This window comes from Labrus mixtus, chromosome 5 (assembly GCF_963584025.1).
Source record: "Labrus mixtus chromosome 5, fLabMix1.1, whole genome shotgun sequence".
In the NCBI taxonomy this organism is placed as follows: domain Eukaryota; kingdom Metazoa; phylum Chordata; class Actinopteri; order Labriformes; family Labridae; genus Labrus; species Labrus mixtus.
The window spans coordinates 24,812,866-24,833,112 of NC_083616.1; the positions used below are offsets into that span (position 1 = coordinate 24,812,866).

Consider the following 20,247-nt stretch of genomic DNA (forward strand, 5'->3'; position numbering starts at 1 on the left):
TGTTGCCACCTCTTCTTTAGCTACTGACATCCTCACTTTGAACTGAGTGTGTTAAAACAAGCAGCATTTGTAAAAGTGCACATGACTCACACTTACTCAAAGTCTCAGTTGGCTGCTTTTGAGCCTTTTAGCCTGCATTGACTTGTGCTGCAGACTGTAATCAATACCTAGACAGAGGTCAATCGTCAATTAGCTCTGCCTCCAATCAAAGGAATGCTAAATATGAAAAGCTACAGACTCTGGTTGGGTCTGAAAGGAGCTTAAAAACTGTGAGTCAAAGAACTGCCCGATGCTCCCAGTTTAAAAAGAGCTGCACGCTGCCTCGAGTTCTGCTTTTATTGTTTCAACGCTTCATAACATTTGTGAAGCGCAATTCGACAGAGTCACGAGTCATCACCTTCCCAACAGCGTTCAAAAGGAACTGTACACCCGGAGGCTAGAGGACATGTTTGAAAAAAAAAACAGAACAATGGGACTAAAATAAGAAACCCTGCAAAAAAAATAAAACTTCCCCAGGGAAGCTTTCCACATTCAACTTTTGTTCAGAAGCTGACTCAACACCCTTCATTTTTTTTTTTTTTTTTTTAAACAATTGCTGATTTAAGCTGAAAAACATTTGAGATCTTCTGTTGTGTTATCAGACTTTCACATTTAAATAACTGGAGAGGATGCTGTCAAATGTTTCTATGAAAGTTAAAGGTCACATATAATACTCCTTTTCAACAACACAAATCTGACAGCTCCCCAAAACATGTCTGTGAAGTTTATTTTGATAAGATTCTGTATTTGATCATGCCGATAAACCCCTCTATTTCAGCCCTGCTCAGAACAGGCTGTTTCTGTGTCTGTAGCTTTAAATGCAAATGAGCTGTGTTTGACCACGCCCCCTCTCTGGAAGGACTTGTGCTTCCTTCACCATGCCCAATTGTTTACGGTGGGAAGGCGGACTCAGAGGGCAGAACAAACACCAACATGAGGGAGGGGTTACTGCCCTTTGTGATGTCACAAAGTGAAAATCTCCAAATGGCCTGTTTGAGCACACATTATCTGAAAAGTGGAGCAGACAAAAGTGCTTTTTGCGTAATATATGACCCTTAAAGCCAAAAGTCGATAAACAACGCATCACAAAGTTTGGTGTTTGTGTTATTTCACCGCAGAGGAGCTGGAGTTTTTTTTCTTGTGGAGTACATATCTTTTTGAATAATACGCTTTTGTACGTCATGATACAGGTTAAGATGAGAAAAAGAAAATAAAACATGCTTAAAAAAAAAAGTTACCTGTTATGGCTGACTTGAAGCTCTCCAAGAAGCTGATTCTTGAACCACTGGTCAAAGTCCACGTTGTCGAACAGCTCATAGGCAGCCAGTCCCACGGCGTTGTATACTGAAGGAGAAAAAATACACCATGAGTCAGAAAACAAAAACGTATGTGAACAACAGTCTAAGTAATGAAGGACACCTAAAAAGCTGCACAATTGTTCAAATCTGAGATTGATGGATTACGCTGATTACATGAGCCATCAAATATTTAAACTGGTGTCATCCATGACGCAAGCAACTGAGGAGGAGCAGTTGAGTTGTCATGGAGTTATAACAACGAACTGAATATAACAAAAGGTGCTATAACAAAAGGTGCTAACATATGAAGTGACATAGCCATAATAAAAAGCCATGATATAGCCATAGCAAACATCAGACAGTAATAAGGTCACCTTGTTGGACTGACCTTTACTTCTGACCACAAAACCATTCAAATCCATCCAGTCTCCATCAAGGTTTCTGTTATCTGTTATCATAATTCTGCTGAATTATGTCCAAGAAGAAGGGCTATTTGGCTTCATTTTGGCACAACGGGATGAGATGGAAATATACCCTTACTTTTCTGTTTTCACTCAAGCGGTATTTTTTGATTCCTCATGCACGACTGTTTTATTTATTTTAGTTTGGGATTGAGATCACCGGAGGTCCAGTTTTCAGTCTTTTGTTTTAGTTTAGCTTTGCTTAAGTCGTAGTTTTAGGGGGTTTTTGCTGAGAGCGAAGGCCTGTTGCATCTTTTGTTTTCTCTTTTGCCAAGGTCTCAAGTCCCTTTTGTTTTGCATCGGTTTATCTTCTTCTTTTGTGTATTTTTGGGGGGATTAATGTGAGTAAAGCGCTGGGTTTAAACCTTTCAATGCGTGTGGCGTGCCCTATCTGTCTGTGGCCTCCATGCATCGAGCCTTTTTGTTTGAGGAGGCCGTAACACAGTCAACGATGTCAACCTGCAAGTGTATGTGGTTTTTAGTGCACAGTCAGTCAGTCTGTCCTTAAAATATGCAATCAAGTTATGGCCAAATATAAAAAAAGAAGAAGAATTTAGGCATGTAGGCAATGTTGTTGGAAGGCATATAGCAGGCGTATAACAGAGTTACAACACTAAAAGGTACATTTCAAGCAGAAATTGGTATAGCAGTGACAAGAAAGTGGAGAGGGGTACTAATAAGACTTCAGGGGAAAAAGATAAAAGAAGAGATGAGAATAAAGTTGGCAGTTTGACAGCAGTTATACAAAAACAGAGATAAAGGGACAGGAGTCATACAAGACATAAAGCAATGTCTCCTGTTACTATTTATATTTCATGTTTCAAAGAAATAAATTTAGAGATGGAAGAAGAGAAGAGGAAAGGGAAAGAACAAGGACTAAGATGGACTAATATGATTTATGAAACGGAAACTTTTCCCATTACTTTAATCCTCTAGTATTATGAAAGGTTGGCGCTAGGCCCGAGCATATTGGAATCTACGGCATGTCTGTATGCATGTGTGTGTGTGTGTGTGTGTGTGTGTGTGTGTGTGTGTGTGTGTGTGTGTGTCTCTCAGAGAAAAGCCACAGCAGAAAGCAGGACAGGGATATAAAAATACTATAGATGTCTCTCAGAGGAATGATCCGAAACTTAAGGGGCAGCTAAACGCCTCTTCGACATATTTTCGCTCGTTTATCATGACAAAGAGACGGATGGATGGAGGGAGAGGCAGAAAATATAGAAAGTCTGAGGGTGCTGAAGCAGTGGCCCCGTCCTTATTGCAAAAACCAAAGCCATGAGGAGCCATGAGGAGTTTCTTTTTATAGGTACATAAAACTGAGAGAAAATTGCAAACTGTCAGAAAGAGTAACAAGCATCTTTCTTTTGCTTCAAATCTTTTTTTGGGGAAGGCTGACGCCAAGAAAGGCAGCAAGCTGTCGAGTCTGGATCCTCACTATTCTCCAGTCTTCATTAGTACATTGATTAACACATTGTGTTTGTTGTTCAAAGAGAACGATGTATGTTTTAACTGACACAGTTCAGCTTCTTTCTAAGTCAAAAGTGTTATTTCTTGCTCCATTACCCTCCGATTCTTCGGGCTCCCTGAAATAAGATACTGAAAAGTTTTCTTGGTCTTTTTAGAGTTCACAGAACGGCATTTCAGAAGGCTAATGGGGTACTTAAGCATACCAACTCAGTTTAGATGTGCAATTTCTGAGACGGATGGTAAATGCTGCTACGAGTGCAGCATTACGATGACAAATGTGGGACAAGAAAACAAATATGTAAACACCTCACGGATGTCTGCAGCAACGGAAATAATACTTCATGAACCTCTCTGCTTCTAGAGAGGTTCATACTTGGTTTAATGCCAGTTAGCAGCATTCAGGGATCGGACAAAACCCCACCGACCCCACCCCGACCCACAACCCCCCTCAAACCAAATCCTCATTTTGATAAAGCGATGGGGGGGTCAGGAGAAAGTTTCAGTGGTGGACACAGAGGGTCCCCCATAACCCATGAGAGAGAGAGAGAGACATAGACAGAGACAGAGAGAGAGAGAGAGACAGAGACACAGAGAGAGAGAGAGACAGAGACAGAGAGAGAGACAGAGACAGAGAGAGAGACAGAGAGAGAGAGACAGAGACAGAGACATAGACAGAGAGAGAGAGAGAGAGACAGAGAGAGAGACAGAGAGAGAGAGAGAGACAGAGAGAGAGACAGAGACAGAGACAGAGACATAGACAGAGACAGAGACAGAGAGAGAGACAGAGAGAGAGAGAGAGACAGAGCGAGAGAGAGAGACAGAGACAGAGACATAGACAGAGAGAGAGACAGAGAGAGAGAGAGAGACAGAGAGAGAGACAGAGACAGAGAGAGAGACAGAGACAGAGAGAGAGACAGAGAGAGAGACATAGACAGAGACAGAGAGAGAGAGAGAGAGACATAGACAGAGAGAGAGACATAGACAGAGACAGAAAGAGAGACAGAGACAGAGACATAGACAGAGACAGAGACAGAGACAGAGAGACAGAGACAGAGAGAGAGACAGAGAGAGAGACAGAGAGAGAGAGACAGAGACAGAGAGAGACAGAGACAGAGAGAGACATAGACAGAGACAGAGAGAGAGACAGAGACAGAGAGACAGAGACAGAGACAGAGACAGAGAGAGAGACAGAGAGAGAGACAGAGAGAGAGAGACAGAGAGAGAGAGAGACAGAGACAGAGACAGAGAGACAGAGACAGAGAGAGACATAGAGAGAGACAGAGACAGAGAGAGAGAGACAGAGACAGAGACAGAGAGAGAGACATAGACAGAGAGAGAGAGACAGAGACAGAGACAGAGAGAGAGACATAGACAGAGGCAGAGGCAGAGAGACAGAGACAGAGACAGAGAGACATAGACAGAGACAGAGAGACAGAGACAGAGACCTAGACAGAGAGAGCGACAGAGACAGAGAGAGAGACAGAGACAGAGACAGAGAGAGAGACATAGACAGAGACAGAGAGAGAGAGACAGAGACAGAGAGAGAGACATAGACAGAGAGAGAGACATAGACAGAGACAGAAAGAGAGACAGAGACAGAGACAGAGACATAGACAGAGACAGAGAGAGAGACAGAGACAGAGAGACAGAGACAGAGAGAGAGACAGAGAGAGAGACATAGACAGAGACAGAGAGAGAGACAGAGACAGAGAGACAGAGACAGAGAGAGAGACAGAGAGAGAGACAGAGAGAGAGACAGAGAGAGAGAGACAGAGACAGAGAGAGAGAGAGACAGAGACAGAGACAGAGACAGAGAGAGAGAGAGACAGAGACAGAGAGTTAAGACAGAGACAGAGAGAGAGACATAGACAGAGAGAGAGAGACAGAGACAGAGACAGAGAGAGAGACATAGACAGAGGCAGAGGCAGAGAGACAGAGACAGAGACAGAGAGACATAGACAGAGACAGAGACAGAGAGACAGAGACAGAGACCTAGACAGAGAGAGCGACAGAGACAGAGAGAGAGACAGAGACAGAGACAGAGAGAGAGACATAGACAGAGACAGAGAGAGAGAGACAGAGACAGAGAGAGAGACATAGACAGAGAGAGAGACATAGACAGAGACAGAAAGAGAGACAGAGACAGAGACAGAGACATAGACAGAGACAGAGAGAGAGACAGAGACAGAGAGACAGAGACAGAGAGAGAGACAGAGAGAGAGACATAGACAGAGACAGAGAGAGAGACAGAGACAGAGAGACAGAGACAGAGAGAGAGACAGAGAGAGAGACAGAGAGAGAGAGACAGAGACAGAGACAGAGAGAGAGAGAGACAGAGACAGAGACAGAGACAGAGAGAGAGAGAGACAGAGACAGAGAGAGACATAGAGAGAGACAGAGACAGAGAGAGAGAGACAGAGACAGAGACAGAGAGAGACAGAGACAGAGAGAGAGAGACAGAGACAGAGAGAGAGACATAGACAGAGGCAGAGGCAGAGAGACAGAGACAGAGACAGAGAGACAGAGACAGAGACCTAGACAGAGACAGAGAGAGCGACAGAGACAGAGACATAGACAGAGACAGAGAGAGAGACAGAGAGAGAGAGAGAGACAGAGACAGAGAGAGAGACATAGACAGAGAGAGAGAGACAGAGACAGAGAGAGAGACATAGACAGAGACAGAGAGAGAGACATAGACAGAGACATAGACAGAGACAGAGAGAGAGACAGAGAGAGAGACAGAGAGAGAGAGTGAGAGAGAGGAACGAGAAAGAGAGAGACAGAGTGAAAGAGTGAGAGAGAGGGACAGAGAGAGAGGGACGAGGAACGAGAGAGAGAGAGAGAGAGAGAGAGAGGGACAGAGAGAGAGAGAGAGAGAGAGGGACAGAGAGAGAGAGAGAGAGAGAGAGAGAGAGGGACAGAGAGAGAGAGAGGAACGAGGAACGAGAGAGAGAGAGAGATGCTGTACAGCTGACTGATTACTTATAGCGTCAGGTAAAAGAAAGTGCAGAGGTCCTTATAGATGAAGCTGATTTTCTGCATTTGAGGAGTGTTAACATGAATTTATACTACTTTGTTCTTTAAGGTAAAACATGTTATGGCTGTGATCCTTGAACTGAGGAGGCGCATGCACGTGTGAGCGCCTTTGTGTGTGGAGACGACCTGGGTGTGTTTCCACTTGTGAGGTGAATAAAGTCTGTGAACTGAAGAAACGTGTTTATTAGAGTTAACACAGAGTTCTGGACCTCGGTGTCATCAAAGCTGGTATCAGAATTCTTAACGCAGAGACAGGGATTTATTTCACAAAACATCCTAACTCCCCCCCCCACCCACCCACCTTTAAAACGTTTCTTCAAACAGATTTCTATGATTCACGACGGTCACCTCTTCACGTCAGTAGAATCTGTAACTCTTGATTTATCTGAAAGTCACATCCCTGAGCATTAGTCAGCTAAAAAAGAATCTAAGCAGCCGGCCCCGGTCATGTAGCATGTTGGTACGTATTTAGACAGATGTCATTATCGCACATCAGATGGACAAATAAACCTTTTCTGATCCTTTGCTCCCTGACTCGAGCTCAGACTTGAAATTGGGTTCAGAGTTTAACGCAGTGTAATTATAGTTTCAGTCTATAACTGTTTTAGCGTTTTTTTATAACCGTCATATTTATTTAAATCAGCACCTGTTGTTATGAAGATCCACCCTGGCTCTTTAAAGCAGCTCTATCTTTGTGGCTGTGGCTCACAGTTCCACTTATCTTCCCCTGCTGCTACCACAGCTTCATCATCCAGTCGAGTCTGCTGTTTATCGACACTGTCAACACCCTGCTGAGATCTCGACAGGTTTCCTGCTTTAACAGAGGCTCTCTGAGCAAGTTTTCCCAACTGTTTGTGATTTAGTTGTGTCTGCCATAAAAACCAACAGAATGACAGCCTTGGCGTGCCAAATACAAAAAAACTGAGAGGAATACAAGGGAGAGCAATGAAAGAAAAAAGAGAGGGGAGAAAAAAGATTTACAAAGATGGGACAGATTGGGTGAGTCAGAAAGCACTACTGACAAAGTGTGTCCGTATTTTTAATTTTCATATTCATGTGATTACGCAGATGTTAAAATATTACGGTAATGCATACTAGAGCCTGATCGATAAATTGGCTGTCCGATGATATAGGCCGATATTAGCGTATCCAGTGACTATCAGTATCTGCAATATTTATCGCAGATATCTGTAAAATTACTAGATTTATTCACCAGTCAAATAGCATTTCATTTGACTATCATTGTATTACACCAGCAGTGAAACGTTGTTGCTGTCACCAGCGCAATGTGCAATATGGATTACAGCAAGAACGATCTCCCTCCAGAGTGTCAAACTGTGACGCACGTGCATGAGCAGTAACTTTCCAGTTGAGTGACCATCTTATCTTTGTTATACAGTTTCTTTTCGACAAGTGTTTGATAACTGCAAATAAGGGATCAACTCAATATAAATGTTTATCTATCGAACTTAGATCTAAAAAAATATATCGGACAATAGTCAATATATATATATATATATATATATATATATCAGTATCTGATTGTTTTTTCTGCCCCCAATATCGATATCAGTATCGGCTCCAAAAAAATTCCATATTGGTCCGGCTGAAGTCCTCCACCTTTCATCTGCTTTCAATGTTTGTTTTGTTTTTGTTTCTGGTAGAGTTTAAATAAGAAGACAAAACTAACTTGAAAACCTTCAAGTTTGTTGGATTAAAAGATTAAAAAGTTAAGCCAGAAATTCAGACTTTTGAGTTCACATTAGTGATTTAATACATCTGGCCCGAGGGATGATGGTGGTCCTTGAAGGGGAAACTGTGTTGGGAAGTCTTTTACTCACCTGCATCCTTCATCAGCAGCTGAACAGGCTCTTCCACGTTGGTTGGCCCTGAATGGACAGATGCAATATAGATATTTAATGGTTGTGACAATACAGACAGGAGTTAGGAGAAGCATGTAATAGAAACAGATGTGTATAACTCAAATGGACCCAGTGACCACATCATGTAACAGCTTCAACTCACTGTATCCGTCTTGTCTCAGTCATTTTACAGTTTCTGTTTTTTTCACACTCTAATAGTCCTCGTTGTGTACTCAGGTCTCAAAATCAATAGCTACCTCCCTTCAACCATAGAATTACCCAATCTGCTGTCTTTCTTGCTCCAGCAGAAGCGATTTCCAGTCTGTCACTTGAAAACAAAAGCAGCTTGGGAGACAGGCCGGAAGCAGACCCTGTTATCCGCTAGTCTGAGCAATGGCCCAAGTAATTCAGTACCAGAACAAGATCTACAGGCTGGAAGCATCAGGGGACCAGTAGCAGGGAGGTGTGTGTGTGTGTGTGTGTTTATTTATGTGACTGGCTGGCTGACTGACTGACTAGAGAGTTAAGAGTGGTTGTAATGGTGAAGGAGGCTGTCACTAAGGAACATGAATGTGAGGTCAGGCCTGTAAATATTGCACATATTGCTGAGAGAAACCCGATAGATATATAAAATACTGCATCAATCAACTGAGGACAGGACATATAATGATGGATGAGACGCATCAAGATTTTTTGTCATGAAGGAAACTAAGCAATATTCAAATCCTTTATACTTAATTTCAGACCCATAGGTCCATATTAGAGCCCAACCAATTCCCATATGGGCATATCCAGTGACTATCGGTATCGGCTAGTTTTAACGCAGAGATGTGCCGATATTACTAGATTTATTCACCAGTAAAATAGCATTTCATTTGAGTTTGACTGTATTACACCAGCAGCATGTGCTACATGGATTATATCAAGTATTATTACCCTCCACAGTGTGAAGCGGTGACGCATGTACATGAGCAGTTGTTTTCCAGTTGAGTGTTTGAAAAACTGCATTTGAGGAATCGACGCAATAAATGTGTATATCCATATCTATCTCTGCAGGTAGACATATCTCAACATAGATCTAAGAAAGATATCAGCCGATATATCAGATTTCTTTTTCTCCACAAAAAAAAAATCACTGATACTTGAATGGATGTTAAAAGGTGTGCTGAAAAGAGAGCACACTGTACATTTGCCTTGAAATGATATAGAAAGTGACATTTAACTGACCCTGGAGATTCTGAACCATATCCAGCAGGACTGGTGTCAGTGTCTGGCTGTAGTTGTGGAAGATATCCAGGAACAGTACTTCTGTGCAAGGCTGTATAGAGAAGAGAGGAGACACAAGTTAACCTACATAACGTGGCGCATGAATATTGAATTTGCTGATCGGCAATGTATTGTTCAGCTAATCCATTTAAGTCTTTCAATGAAAAATAAAAAAAATTGTTAGGTTTGGAAATCAATTAAGCTTGAACCAAAGTGCTGCAGCTGCTGCAATAAGTCACTGTCCGGGGGATTTCTTTGTTTGTGTATCTGTGTGTATCGGTGTGTGTGGCTCAAACAGAGTGATGGTAACTTAATCACCTTCAGTAGAGTATTGGATTCTAGATGTCACAGAAAAATCAATATTCAATAAAGGGGTTAGAAATCTATGGACTGAGCCAATTCATGAACAGCAGCTGTGTGCGACTTCTTAACGCACGTCTCTGTGATGTCTTATAGCCTTTCTGCCATTGTGGTTCAGAGGACACTTTGAAAAAGACAATACAGGACAAACCTTTCTTCTGTTGGGGGGGGGGGGGGGTATATATACAGGAAGACCATAATCAGTCATTAGAATGGGCAAACATGGAAAGAATGGATTTGCGTAGGTGTTGTAATTCATGAAACCTCCCGAGCATAAAGATATGCTACTTCAAAGGCCAGAAGAGGGCATACATACGCAGGAAGGTATGTGTGTATTCAATGCCTTTGTGAAAGCTAAATAGAAGCTAAATGAAGTTACCCTTCTGTGCACAGATCTGCAGAGACGCTGACGTGGATCACTTCAAACTTCCAGCCTGAGGGACGCTGAAGTTATAAACTCTTAATATAATGAACATAATTATGTACAAAAAAAAAAAACTGTTAGGCAACTCAAAACTTTAATTAAGTTGCCGTGATTTGGCAGCTGGTGTTTATACCTGTAACAAACCCAACACTTCCGCATGAAAATGAAACACTGATGGGATACATTCTGTGAGAGAGCTGTTCAGTATTTTCTACGTCTTGAACAGGGATGTCAGAGTTCTATTGGGTCGGGGGTCGAATTTTGCCAACATCACTATAACTCAACACATGGATATATAGGCTAATGTATGATTATATAGAAAACTTTAACATTAACATTAAGCAGAGGGGTTAACTCTGTCATTGCAAACTGCATGTTGGCACATGGAAATATTTAAATGTACCACATTACAGAAGAAAATATCAATAATTATGTTTTGTTTGAGATTATTATATTTAAATATTGCTGTTCAAGGTTATAGAAACTTTAACACAGGTTATTCTACCTGCCCTGGAATCAGTGCATTAGAGAGAGAGAGAGAGAGAGAGAGAGAGAGAGAGAGAGAGAGAGAGAGAGAGAGAGAGAGAGAGAGAGAGAGACTTTAGATCTGTGTGTGTCAGGCCACAGCACAGTTTGCACTCGTTAAGGTTCATTACAGATTAAACCTGCTCATATGAATACGTTGTCAAACAAACAGAGTGTCTTTGATGCATCTTCAGGTATTTTAGTGTGAGGCATTATAAAATGATAACATGTTTCCAAACCAACAGACTTGAATTGATCCTTCAGCGTTGCGCAGCAGTCTGATCGGCTCCGTGTGGAGAGCACGTTCTTCAACTAAGTAAACTCAGTTAAACGACTTTTGATTGATACTTTTGAGTCTGGCAGTCCGTTCTTCTCCGTGTCCGCACTATCGTGATCTAACTCTGTCTCTGACTTTTTATGCGCCATGAATCTGTGCCATCTCCGTGCGCAATTCGAGAAAGCATTTTAGCGCTGCTCCACGGTTAAACCAGCGGACCTCTGTATGATCGGGCAGCCTGTGCGTGATATCGTTTTTGGATAAGAATGAAATGTTCAGTAATAGTTATATATTTACAGTCTGATGAAAGCTGGTGATAAAGTCACAACAACTGTCTACTACATTTAGAAGTGATGTCGCGCTGAAACTTTTAGGTGATCAACACAACATGTTCACCTCTGGATGACCTAAAAATGAACCATCTGTAATTAAAATAAGTTAATATTCATTTTAATTTACTGTTTTTACAATAACCAGAGGTATAACTAGTCGGGATATGCATCAGGCTCAACGCCGGTGTCCGCAACCTACACTTAGTCTGGATGTGTGGAGACGGTCTGGGCCGTTACGCATGGCGGAGAGGATTGTTTTTTATTTGCACAAGCTGCTCTTTGTGGCTCACTCCATAGGAAGCTCAAAAGTCAAAAGTTTTGTTTTACATCAGTGAAGACAGGAGAAACTGGTAAGAAGAGTTAAGTCCAGTAGCTTTGATGAAATTCTGGCAACTTGAGCAAATAAAACTAAAGAAATATCGCTCCTTCTGTCTCTCTTGAAATTGCATTCTGTGTCACCTCTCTCAGGTGTTCAGTCTGTTTTCTGATGTGATGTATTACCAGCGTAATGCAGGAGCAGCTCGTGATACTCCCTGCTGAGAAGATAGTTCAAAGTGCCCCGTTTAATTAATATTCATATCATGATATCAACCTTTACGTTGCTCATTTTACATATATATGTGTATATTTAAATTATAAAAAATCTGAAAATATTATTTCTCCTTCTTCCCAAAACGTCTTGCGGGCCGGATGAAACCTGCTGTCGGGCCGTATGTCTGACATCCCTGGTCTAGAAAGTCTTCTAAATTGAGGTTATTGTTCCACTGTGTAAAAGTCTCATCTTTCTGCTGAAGTATTCCTTGAATGATTAAAAAATAATCTGAATTAAAATGAGATTCAATGCATGAGAGGGTTTCCATCTGACTTGACCAAAGTGAAGCTCTTTTTCTCACAGCAGTTCAAAGCTTATATTCTATTTGTTAGTCTGTCTACCCATTTCATGAGACAAAAATAAAGGTAAAAAATGTAGTTCCATGATAAATCTGTCAATATTGGTGTGAGGGAGCGTCACTTATTCCCTCAACAGTCAGGAGAAAACTCCTTTATTTATCATTTTTGTTTTATTTGATGTGTTCATCAGCTACTGTTGGGTCCACTGGTTGTTTAATGGATGAGCTTCATTTAGTAAGTATCCTGAAGTATTTGCTGCAGTTTTTTTGTGTTTTCTTTAAAGTTATTTTTCTGGCCTTTTAGCCTTTATCGGAAAGGAAAGTCGAACAGAGACGGGAGATGTTGGGAGGAGAGAGCGGGGAATGACATGCAGCAAATGGCCAAGGTCGGACTAGAACCCAAAGCCACTGCAAAGAGGACCATAGAAGATCAGGAGAAGATCAAATATTGGATAAGAGATTATGTCATAATCGAGTATATTTTGCTAGAAAAAAAAGCCGCTGCCAACTCACGGAACAGCTGCAGGATTATAAGCTGCAATGTATTTCATCTGTTTAGAGCCACCACATAAATAACTTTTCATATTTGATACATAAATCAGAGAGAATCTGTTTTGGCAAGTAATATGATAGCAATTCCATTAAACTGAAATTGTCTGCTCTTATGAGTCTTTACCTTTGCTTACAGCTCCAGGCACGCCATTTTATTCCAAATTCAGGTTTTTGTCTTGAATGTTTGTACTTTGATCATGACAAACTAGGCAATTTTTTTGTTTGTTTGTTTTTTTTACCTCGAATGAAACATGGAGGACATACTCATTTTTTTATGAACACAATTCCTCTTGTCATTCCCGCCTTAATGACAAGCTAGGGACACCAGGGAAAAGATGCAGCGCGTTTTTTTTTTTTGGAGAAAGGTTTGAACATAGTGTGTACAACCATAATCACTGGGGCACTTATACACAAAACACAGAGGTGGCTGAAAATTCCAACGACTCAAGAGACCTGGAAGGACTCTGTTTGAGTTGGTTTCTGCTTCTTACAGATCATTAACAACAATTTTAAAATATGAATTTTATTTCATAGTGTGCATGTTTCTTACCCGTAGACTGTATTTCCAAGAGTCACCTCCTGATTCTTCAACAGCTGCAGAGGAGAGAAGGGGAAGGGGAAGAAGAAGAGGAAGAAAGAGGAGAGGAGAGAGGGTTATCTACGGCTGAAGCTGCTGAATAGTGTACACCTTGTCAGAGTGCGAATGTATTTCTCTGCACTTGTGTGTTGTTCTGCCTGACAGTAAAACTGAATCCAAAAGTCAACACTCTCCACCACTGCATTGAGCCCGTGCGGTCCTGGCTTTATAAAGTGTTATATCTGAGCAATCAGTGTCATTACATCAAGTCTGCAGGGGCACCGGGCTGCAGGCAAAGTATAGTTTGTTATTGACATCTCAATTGCTGCCAAAGCTTTAATCAAAAGCAAGATATTTACCCTCTGGTCATTTTTCCAAGGGGAGTCGACATCAGCACATTCTAGAATAATACGAGAATGTCCAGAGTAATACTACTTGAGATAAATGTCCTTTACTTACCAGAAGACATATCACTTACATAAATAAAATAAATCATTACATGCTTAATTCCATAGAATAAAAAACTGTCTATAAATTAATGCTAGGTGAAAGATGTTAAACTCTGCAGATTATCACATTAAAATCACAATTTAAGGGCTTTGATTCATTTGTGTGTTCAACGCAGAACCTAATCTCTTTTTACAGATTCCACACAGAAATGTAGACTCTGTACACTGGGGTCTGGACTGTCACCATGGGAAATTCAAAGCTTGATTCAAAGGCAAATGGACTGGTTCAAGGTTTTGAATCTACCATGACCTGGATGACTCAGAACCTACACAGATGTGTCCCCCCCCATGAAAAGTGCATCACCACTTCATCAATACATCAGCTCAACAGAATTTTCTTGGGAAGCCTGCACTCGAAGACGCAGTGTTGCTTTTATGAAATTCAAAATCTGCACCGATTGGTAATTAATCAATCTCTGGGGCGGCAGCCAAAACTTACAGGCTTTCTAAGGTTGACAGTAGATACCTGGAAAGAGGAAAGTCTGAGCCAAGACTTCCTCCTCCTCCTCCTCGTGTCAGCCTTATGCAGGAAAACAGTCAATTGAAATCCATTGGCTCACTTACAGTATAAACCATCTATCTTTTTATTAATCTGAATACAGTTTCTTGTGTGTCAAGTTTACAGTTTTAACAGTCATAGAGGTTGTTTCTCAACAACTCTATTTTCTGTCTTCAGTTGCATCAGTGATGCACTTTTCATGACTGTAAACCATGACAAGGGCCCAAATGCAACTCCTGATCCGGAGTTCCTTTATCACTTGTGTGAATAAACTCTGGCCGTACTGAACCCCTCGTTGCTCTGAGAGGCTATACCATGTGAGTTCATAGCTAATGGGTTTCAAGATTTCATTTTGGTCAGTGTGTTCCCCCTCTTCGTCTGTACAAAATGCATTTTCCTGCACGCAACCAAGCTTGATCAGTACCATTTGTACTGTGGACTACTAACACAAGCAAGAATAACTGCAGTAAGAAACATAATCATTGGCAGTGGATTCTGCATTCATATCCAGAAAACTGTATCTAGATTTAAAATATAGTAAAACTTGCTAACCCTCGCTACTCTTGATTCCTGCCAGTCTGCGTGTGCAGATAAGTGAAGACATTTTGGATTCACTTTGAGTATCTGCTGATGACTTATTATTACCAAAGCTCTCAGGGTCCTCCTCCCACATTGCCAGCTCTTCCTCTGTGAGCAGGAAGTAGTGTGAAACGAGCCGGCGCCCGATCTCTGTCAGTGTGGGGTGTGTGAAGAATGCCGTCTTGATCTTGTGAGCCTCCAAACTCTCTGGTTTACTGTCTGAGGGAGGGAAGGTAAAAAGAGACAAAAGAAAGAATGATGAAAAGAAAGATATTTCCAAATAACTAATCACAATCCATACAACTGAACTAATATTACCACAGCACTTATGCTTTAGTACTTCCTTGGGCCCTGTGTTCACCTAGCGTTTTCCTTCATAAAAGCGCTGGCTGTGGCTCGGGAGCGCTTGCATGAAGCATTTGTGCTCTGAGAAGAAAAGTGCTGCATGTTCATCTTCTATATGACCGACACTGCCTCATTGCTTTTTACTGCACGCTTTCTATTTGAGATTGTTTTTACCCCACCAGACACGGAGCAAAGAGGATATTGGTACGATTGCGATCCTTAGTCGGCAAAAATATGGGGAATATCCTACATTTGGAAAAGAGCGCCTGATGACATCAACAGTGCCTTACTGAAAAGTTAAAAGATTTTTCAACTTTAACACTCTGAGCGGCCGCAAAGAAAGGCGACTGACGATCAAATGTTTTCATACTTTCAATCATTTAAATAACGGCGATTGTGCCGTATCAAAACATGTGGTATTGAAAAGTACTGAAGTATTGAACTTTTTGACATCCCGAGTAGGTAGATCTACAAAATACAATACAAGTTAGCATGATTGCACAGGTTAGAAGTAAACATAATGGTAAAAGTAAAAGGTGGATCTTAGACATGATCATCCAAAATCCTCTCCTTCAATCTGCAGGCTCTAATGTCTAATTATGTTTTTTGATTATTGTATTATTAAGCAAAAAAAAGCATAATGATGTATGTCAGTCTTTTGATTTGACTTTCACACCTCCACTTCACCTGTGGCCCCTGACCCAATGTCACTACACACATGCAACCCTCGAGGCTCTGTTCTAATGCTCTCTGAGTCCGACACACCCGGGCCTTCCTGTCCGTCTATCTGACTGACAGCCGGGGCATAATAAAATAAGTCAGATGGCTGCTCTGGGCTGTGCTGTGTCTGTCAAGGCTGAACTTTTCCCTTTAGCTGTGTTAGCTACTTACACTACTTAGCTTAATGTTTAGAAATCAATCACTCCTCTATGTTAATTTATGCAGAACCAAACTACAACTGAAGTTATCCCCTAACACTTTCTATAAAGAGCAGGTGTAGACTCTAATATGTGTCCTATAAAGTTAAAGTTACAATGAAGTTCTGCACCATGTCACACGTGAAACAAAGGAACACAAGACTCACATAGCACATTTCCTGACTGTCAACTAAGAATCACAAACAAAAACAAATCTTCAATAGGGCACAGCAGAGATCCCACATAAGAAGAACAAACACTGTGCTACCATGGCTAATGAAGCACGGGAGGCCTGTGACAGCTTGCATTAAACATGAGCCATGGAAAGGTGCCGTACACTAGAACTTTGTGCTTTTTTTTTAAAATCACTGTCAGCTTTGAAGAGTGAGAGAGTCCTATGAAGGCCTCCAATCATAGACCGACACTCCAGATAAGAACGTCTACCTTTTTAACTGAAACTACTTTCTCCTGCAATTCTTATCGCTCATCTATCCATTCTTTAAACTCCCTCAAGTCGTCACTTCACACATCCTTTATTCTCCGCTTACATTCTGCTCTCCTTTCCCAGTGCCCTCATATCTTACCCTCGATGTTCTTGGCAGGTTTGTAGGCATCGTTTTTTACAATCATCTTGATCAGGTTCATGCATTGAACAATGAAGCGTTCGAAGGTGACTCCCTCGCCTGCAGGTGTGAATACATAGCTGACGGCAAATTCGAGGGAGCGCTGGATCAGCGGTATAAACGCACAGGGATGGCACTCCAGGAAATCTAACAGCTACATGGAGGGAAGGAGAGAGAGTGCGGGTACAGAAGAGGACAAACAGAGAAAAAAGAAAGAGTTAAGAGACAGTTAAATACTTTGATTGGTTTGCGAGTTCTCACAAAATAGACACCACTTATTAATCATGAAACAGTTAACTCACAACTTTGGTGTACAGTATGATCATCTTCTCCAGCTTTTCTCTACATGTGCTATCTGGGCCAACCTGTCGACCTGAAACACAAATAAAAAAAGAATACAGCACCCACATGCTATTATCAGCATGTGTTAGTATGAATACAGTCTACTCAGTTTAAATCTGAGTTATCGAGCTAAGTGAGTTAATAATTTAATAAAAGTAAATAATATCAGTGAGGCTAGTGTGTATACTCATAACGACCATCTGGAGCCTAAAAGAAGCCCTTAGCTCCTTTACTAGCTTCATGCAGTCAGAATGAGCATCTTTATCTAAGCTTTTGAACAAACCAAAATTTGGATCAAATGGTTTGACATTTAAGAAAAATATCCTTAATCCCTTCCTTAGAAACATTTTTTTCACTCTGCATAAAACAAGACTACCTCCGAAGACCGCGCTTAATGCTAAGCTAAGCTAACAGTCTTCTTGTTCAAGCAGCCTTATAGCTAATACTAGACCTTTAGTACTAATGACAAGTTTGGATCTATAGATACATTTATTATGAAGAAGAACAAAAGTGATTAGTGCTGTTTATTAATTGGGATATTTAAAGTGAATCCTGATACACTGGTAGAACAGCAGCAAGCTGTTTGAGCTCTCCATTTATAACCCCTTTTACACCTCCTTCATTTCTGTTTGCAGGTTCTTCATATAAATACAAAATCTAAAGGCGAGGGACCAAATGGTATTGGAAGTGTTCTGATTTTCCTTCGTAGCCTGAATGGTATCGTCCACTAGCATTCAGCAGGCATTGGTTGTATGCAGGAATGCGATTAGTATCCACCGTAATGCAATCCTGGAACACATCAGCTGTCACCCAAGAATGATTTAGCACAGGGGCTTTCCCAAACCTGTGTCGAGAGCTGGAGATAAATTAAACCTCCCAACAGCCAATCAGAGAGATTCCTCTCACTGAGCCGGACACACCGCAAAAACTAGGGTGACAATCGCTCACCGACGGTCCAACTAGGACCAACGGCCAAAGATTTCCTCGGTGTGTCAGGGCCTTTACATCCAGAGGCTTTATCAGCATCAGACAAGATTTTGAGTCACTTCATGAAGCCCACATAAGAAACAACTCTTTTTAATTTGAGGATAATAAGATGTCAAAGTGATTCATAATTTGAAGGAGACCTTCAAAGCATAACATTCAGCATTTAGATGATACCGTTAATGTGCGTCTGATGTTGACAGCTAATGAAGGACTCATTGTAAAGGGTAAATGGTTTGAAGTCATTGAACTGACAAAGAGATATCATAAAAAAAAAAAAAGATGATTAAGTAATGTGCAGAGATGAATCGACATTAGCCCCATTTAGCAGAAGAAACTTTTTTCTTTGAGATCCAATGCCCTCTTCACCTCTACGCCTTGGCGGTCTCTCAGGTCTACTACAGGGATTGTTGTATTTAATAAGTACCATAATAAAAAGAGCTTAAAAAATGACCATGAATGACTCACTCTCTCTGATGTAAATTTTGCCTCCATAAAACCACTCATGATGCTCGGGACTATAAAGATGCCTGGTGTAGTTTACTTCCTTGTCATCCTCATTGATGAAATCGGCATGGACCGTAACCCTCTCTGCCATTCCTGGGATCACTCTTGAAGAGCCAGGGTCATCTTTCCCTTTTTCCCCCTACACAGCACACCATTCGTTTCTATCAGCAACTACAAATTCAAAGTGACACTGGAATAATTACAAAAGTTAACTGGCTCGAGTTTGCTTTGTCTTGCTTCTTTTAGATTGTATACGGACCAGAGAACATGGAAATTGAAGCACAGCACATTGAATTTATTGACATTCTGCCCATGCCATTGTTTCCTTGTTAGAAGGAGCTGACAGCTGGTAATGTAAGCCGATATTGTGTAAAGTCATCAAAGACTGAGAGGCCATATAGTGGAACAAATAAATAGTGGATATATGGAGGTAGATAAGTAAACGAACACAGAAAAGATCACTAAAACTGAAGGATATTTACTTTTTTCTGAAAGGCAAAAAAAAAAAAAGAAGTGAAACAATGTGGTGTCTGACAGAAATAGATCGGTGCCTTCAGTCGGAGGACAAACATTTTAACAAGAAAGAGCCGGACATCTGAATGGTCCACAAAGACTTCCCAAAAAAACACCTGTTTATATAGCTGAACTTATCAGTCTGTGCAAAGCTGATATTTCTCTCTAGCCTGGCTGTGAGCTGCCTGTCTGTTCCCCCTATCTGCCAGGCCCAAATACCAACAGGACCCTGACCCTGTCTACATTGCCATCAGCAGAGTAAATATTGGAATTGATAGTAGTTGCTGATATCTTTAATGATACTGTTTGTTAACATCTGCTGCTATGGCAGCTCATGGAGTCAAGCCTGAAAGTTATCTCAAACCAACTTGGTGTTGTTGTGGAAAAACTTCTAAAGAAAGAGAATAAAGGGACCGTTGGACAGTGAGATCTGACAGGGGAGAGTGAGCTGATATATCTTGTACTGCTGTCAATCAAAGAGTTTTCTCAGATGGGATTTTACAGCACAGGAACTTCCCTGTGGTGCCAACATCTGACTCAACCAGAGTAGCCTGGGACTTAAACTGGCTGCTGTTGCCAAATTTCTGATGCTGAAAAAGTACTACATCTGGTGGCAGCACCCCATGGGGACAGAGTTTGCAGCCCTTAATGTCACTGGCTGTTGTTAATATTAACACCATGGCTGCTTTAACTCGAGTACAGCTTCACTCGCACAAGAAGACAAACTCTACCAGTCTCTAGAATCAATACTAAGAGAAGAGATCTACTGCAATGTTTAATGACTTAACATGGAAAGTGGTTTTGATGTTGTTTTTTTTTCAAATGTGTAAGAGGCAGAGGTTTAGAGATTGAGGCAGGCATCTGGAGTAACTTGAAGGAAAAATAAGGAAAATGGCGCCTCAATACAAAAAATCCCAATTGGCAGAGGGTACTGTTTGTTATCCCCACAATGATGAACCACATCTTCCTCAATTTGTCCTCTTCCTCTTCCTCATCTGTCTTTCCATAGTCATCATACTAGCTACATTTTTAGCGACCACCAAATTGACAGAAACTGAAGGTT

At 41.2% G+C, this 20,247-nt stretch overlaps 1 protein-coding gene across 1 annotated transcript in view; it reads right to left on the minus strand.

Moving 5' to 3' along the window:
* Nucleotides 1–20,247, minus strand: part of ipo11 (importin 11) — a 135,895-nt gene that overhangs the window by 86,949 nt on the left and 28,699 nt on the right. Inside the window, exons 8-14 of the mRNA XM_061038771.1 lie at nucleotides 17,141–17,211; nucleotides 16,800–16,992; nucleotides 15,020–15,172; nucleotides 13,340–13,383; nucleotides 9,391–9,481; nucleotides 8,143–8,190; nucleotides 1,278–1,383 (exon numbers count right to left, since the gene is read on the minus strand). Of these exons, the coding sequence (XP_060894754.1) occupies nucleotides 1,278–1,383; nucleotides 8,143–8,190; nucleotides 9,391–9,481; nucleotides 13,340–13,383; nucleotides 15,020–15,172; nucleotides 16,800–16,992; nucleotides 17,141–17,211 (706 nt within the window). The remainder of the gene's footprint in view (nucleotides 1–1,277; nucleotides 1,384–8,142; nucleotides 8,191–9,390; nucleotides 9,482–13,339; nucleotides 13,384–15,019; nucleotides 15,173–16,799; nucleotides 16,993–17,140; nucleotides 17,212–20,247) is intronic.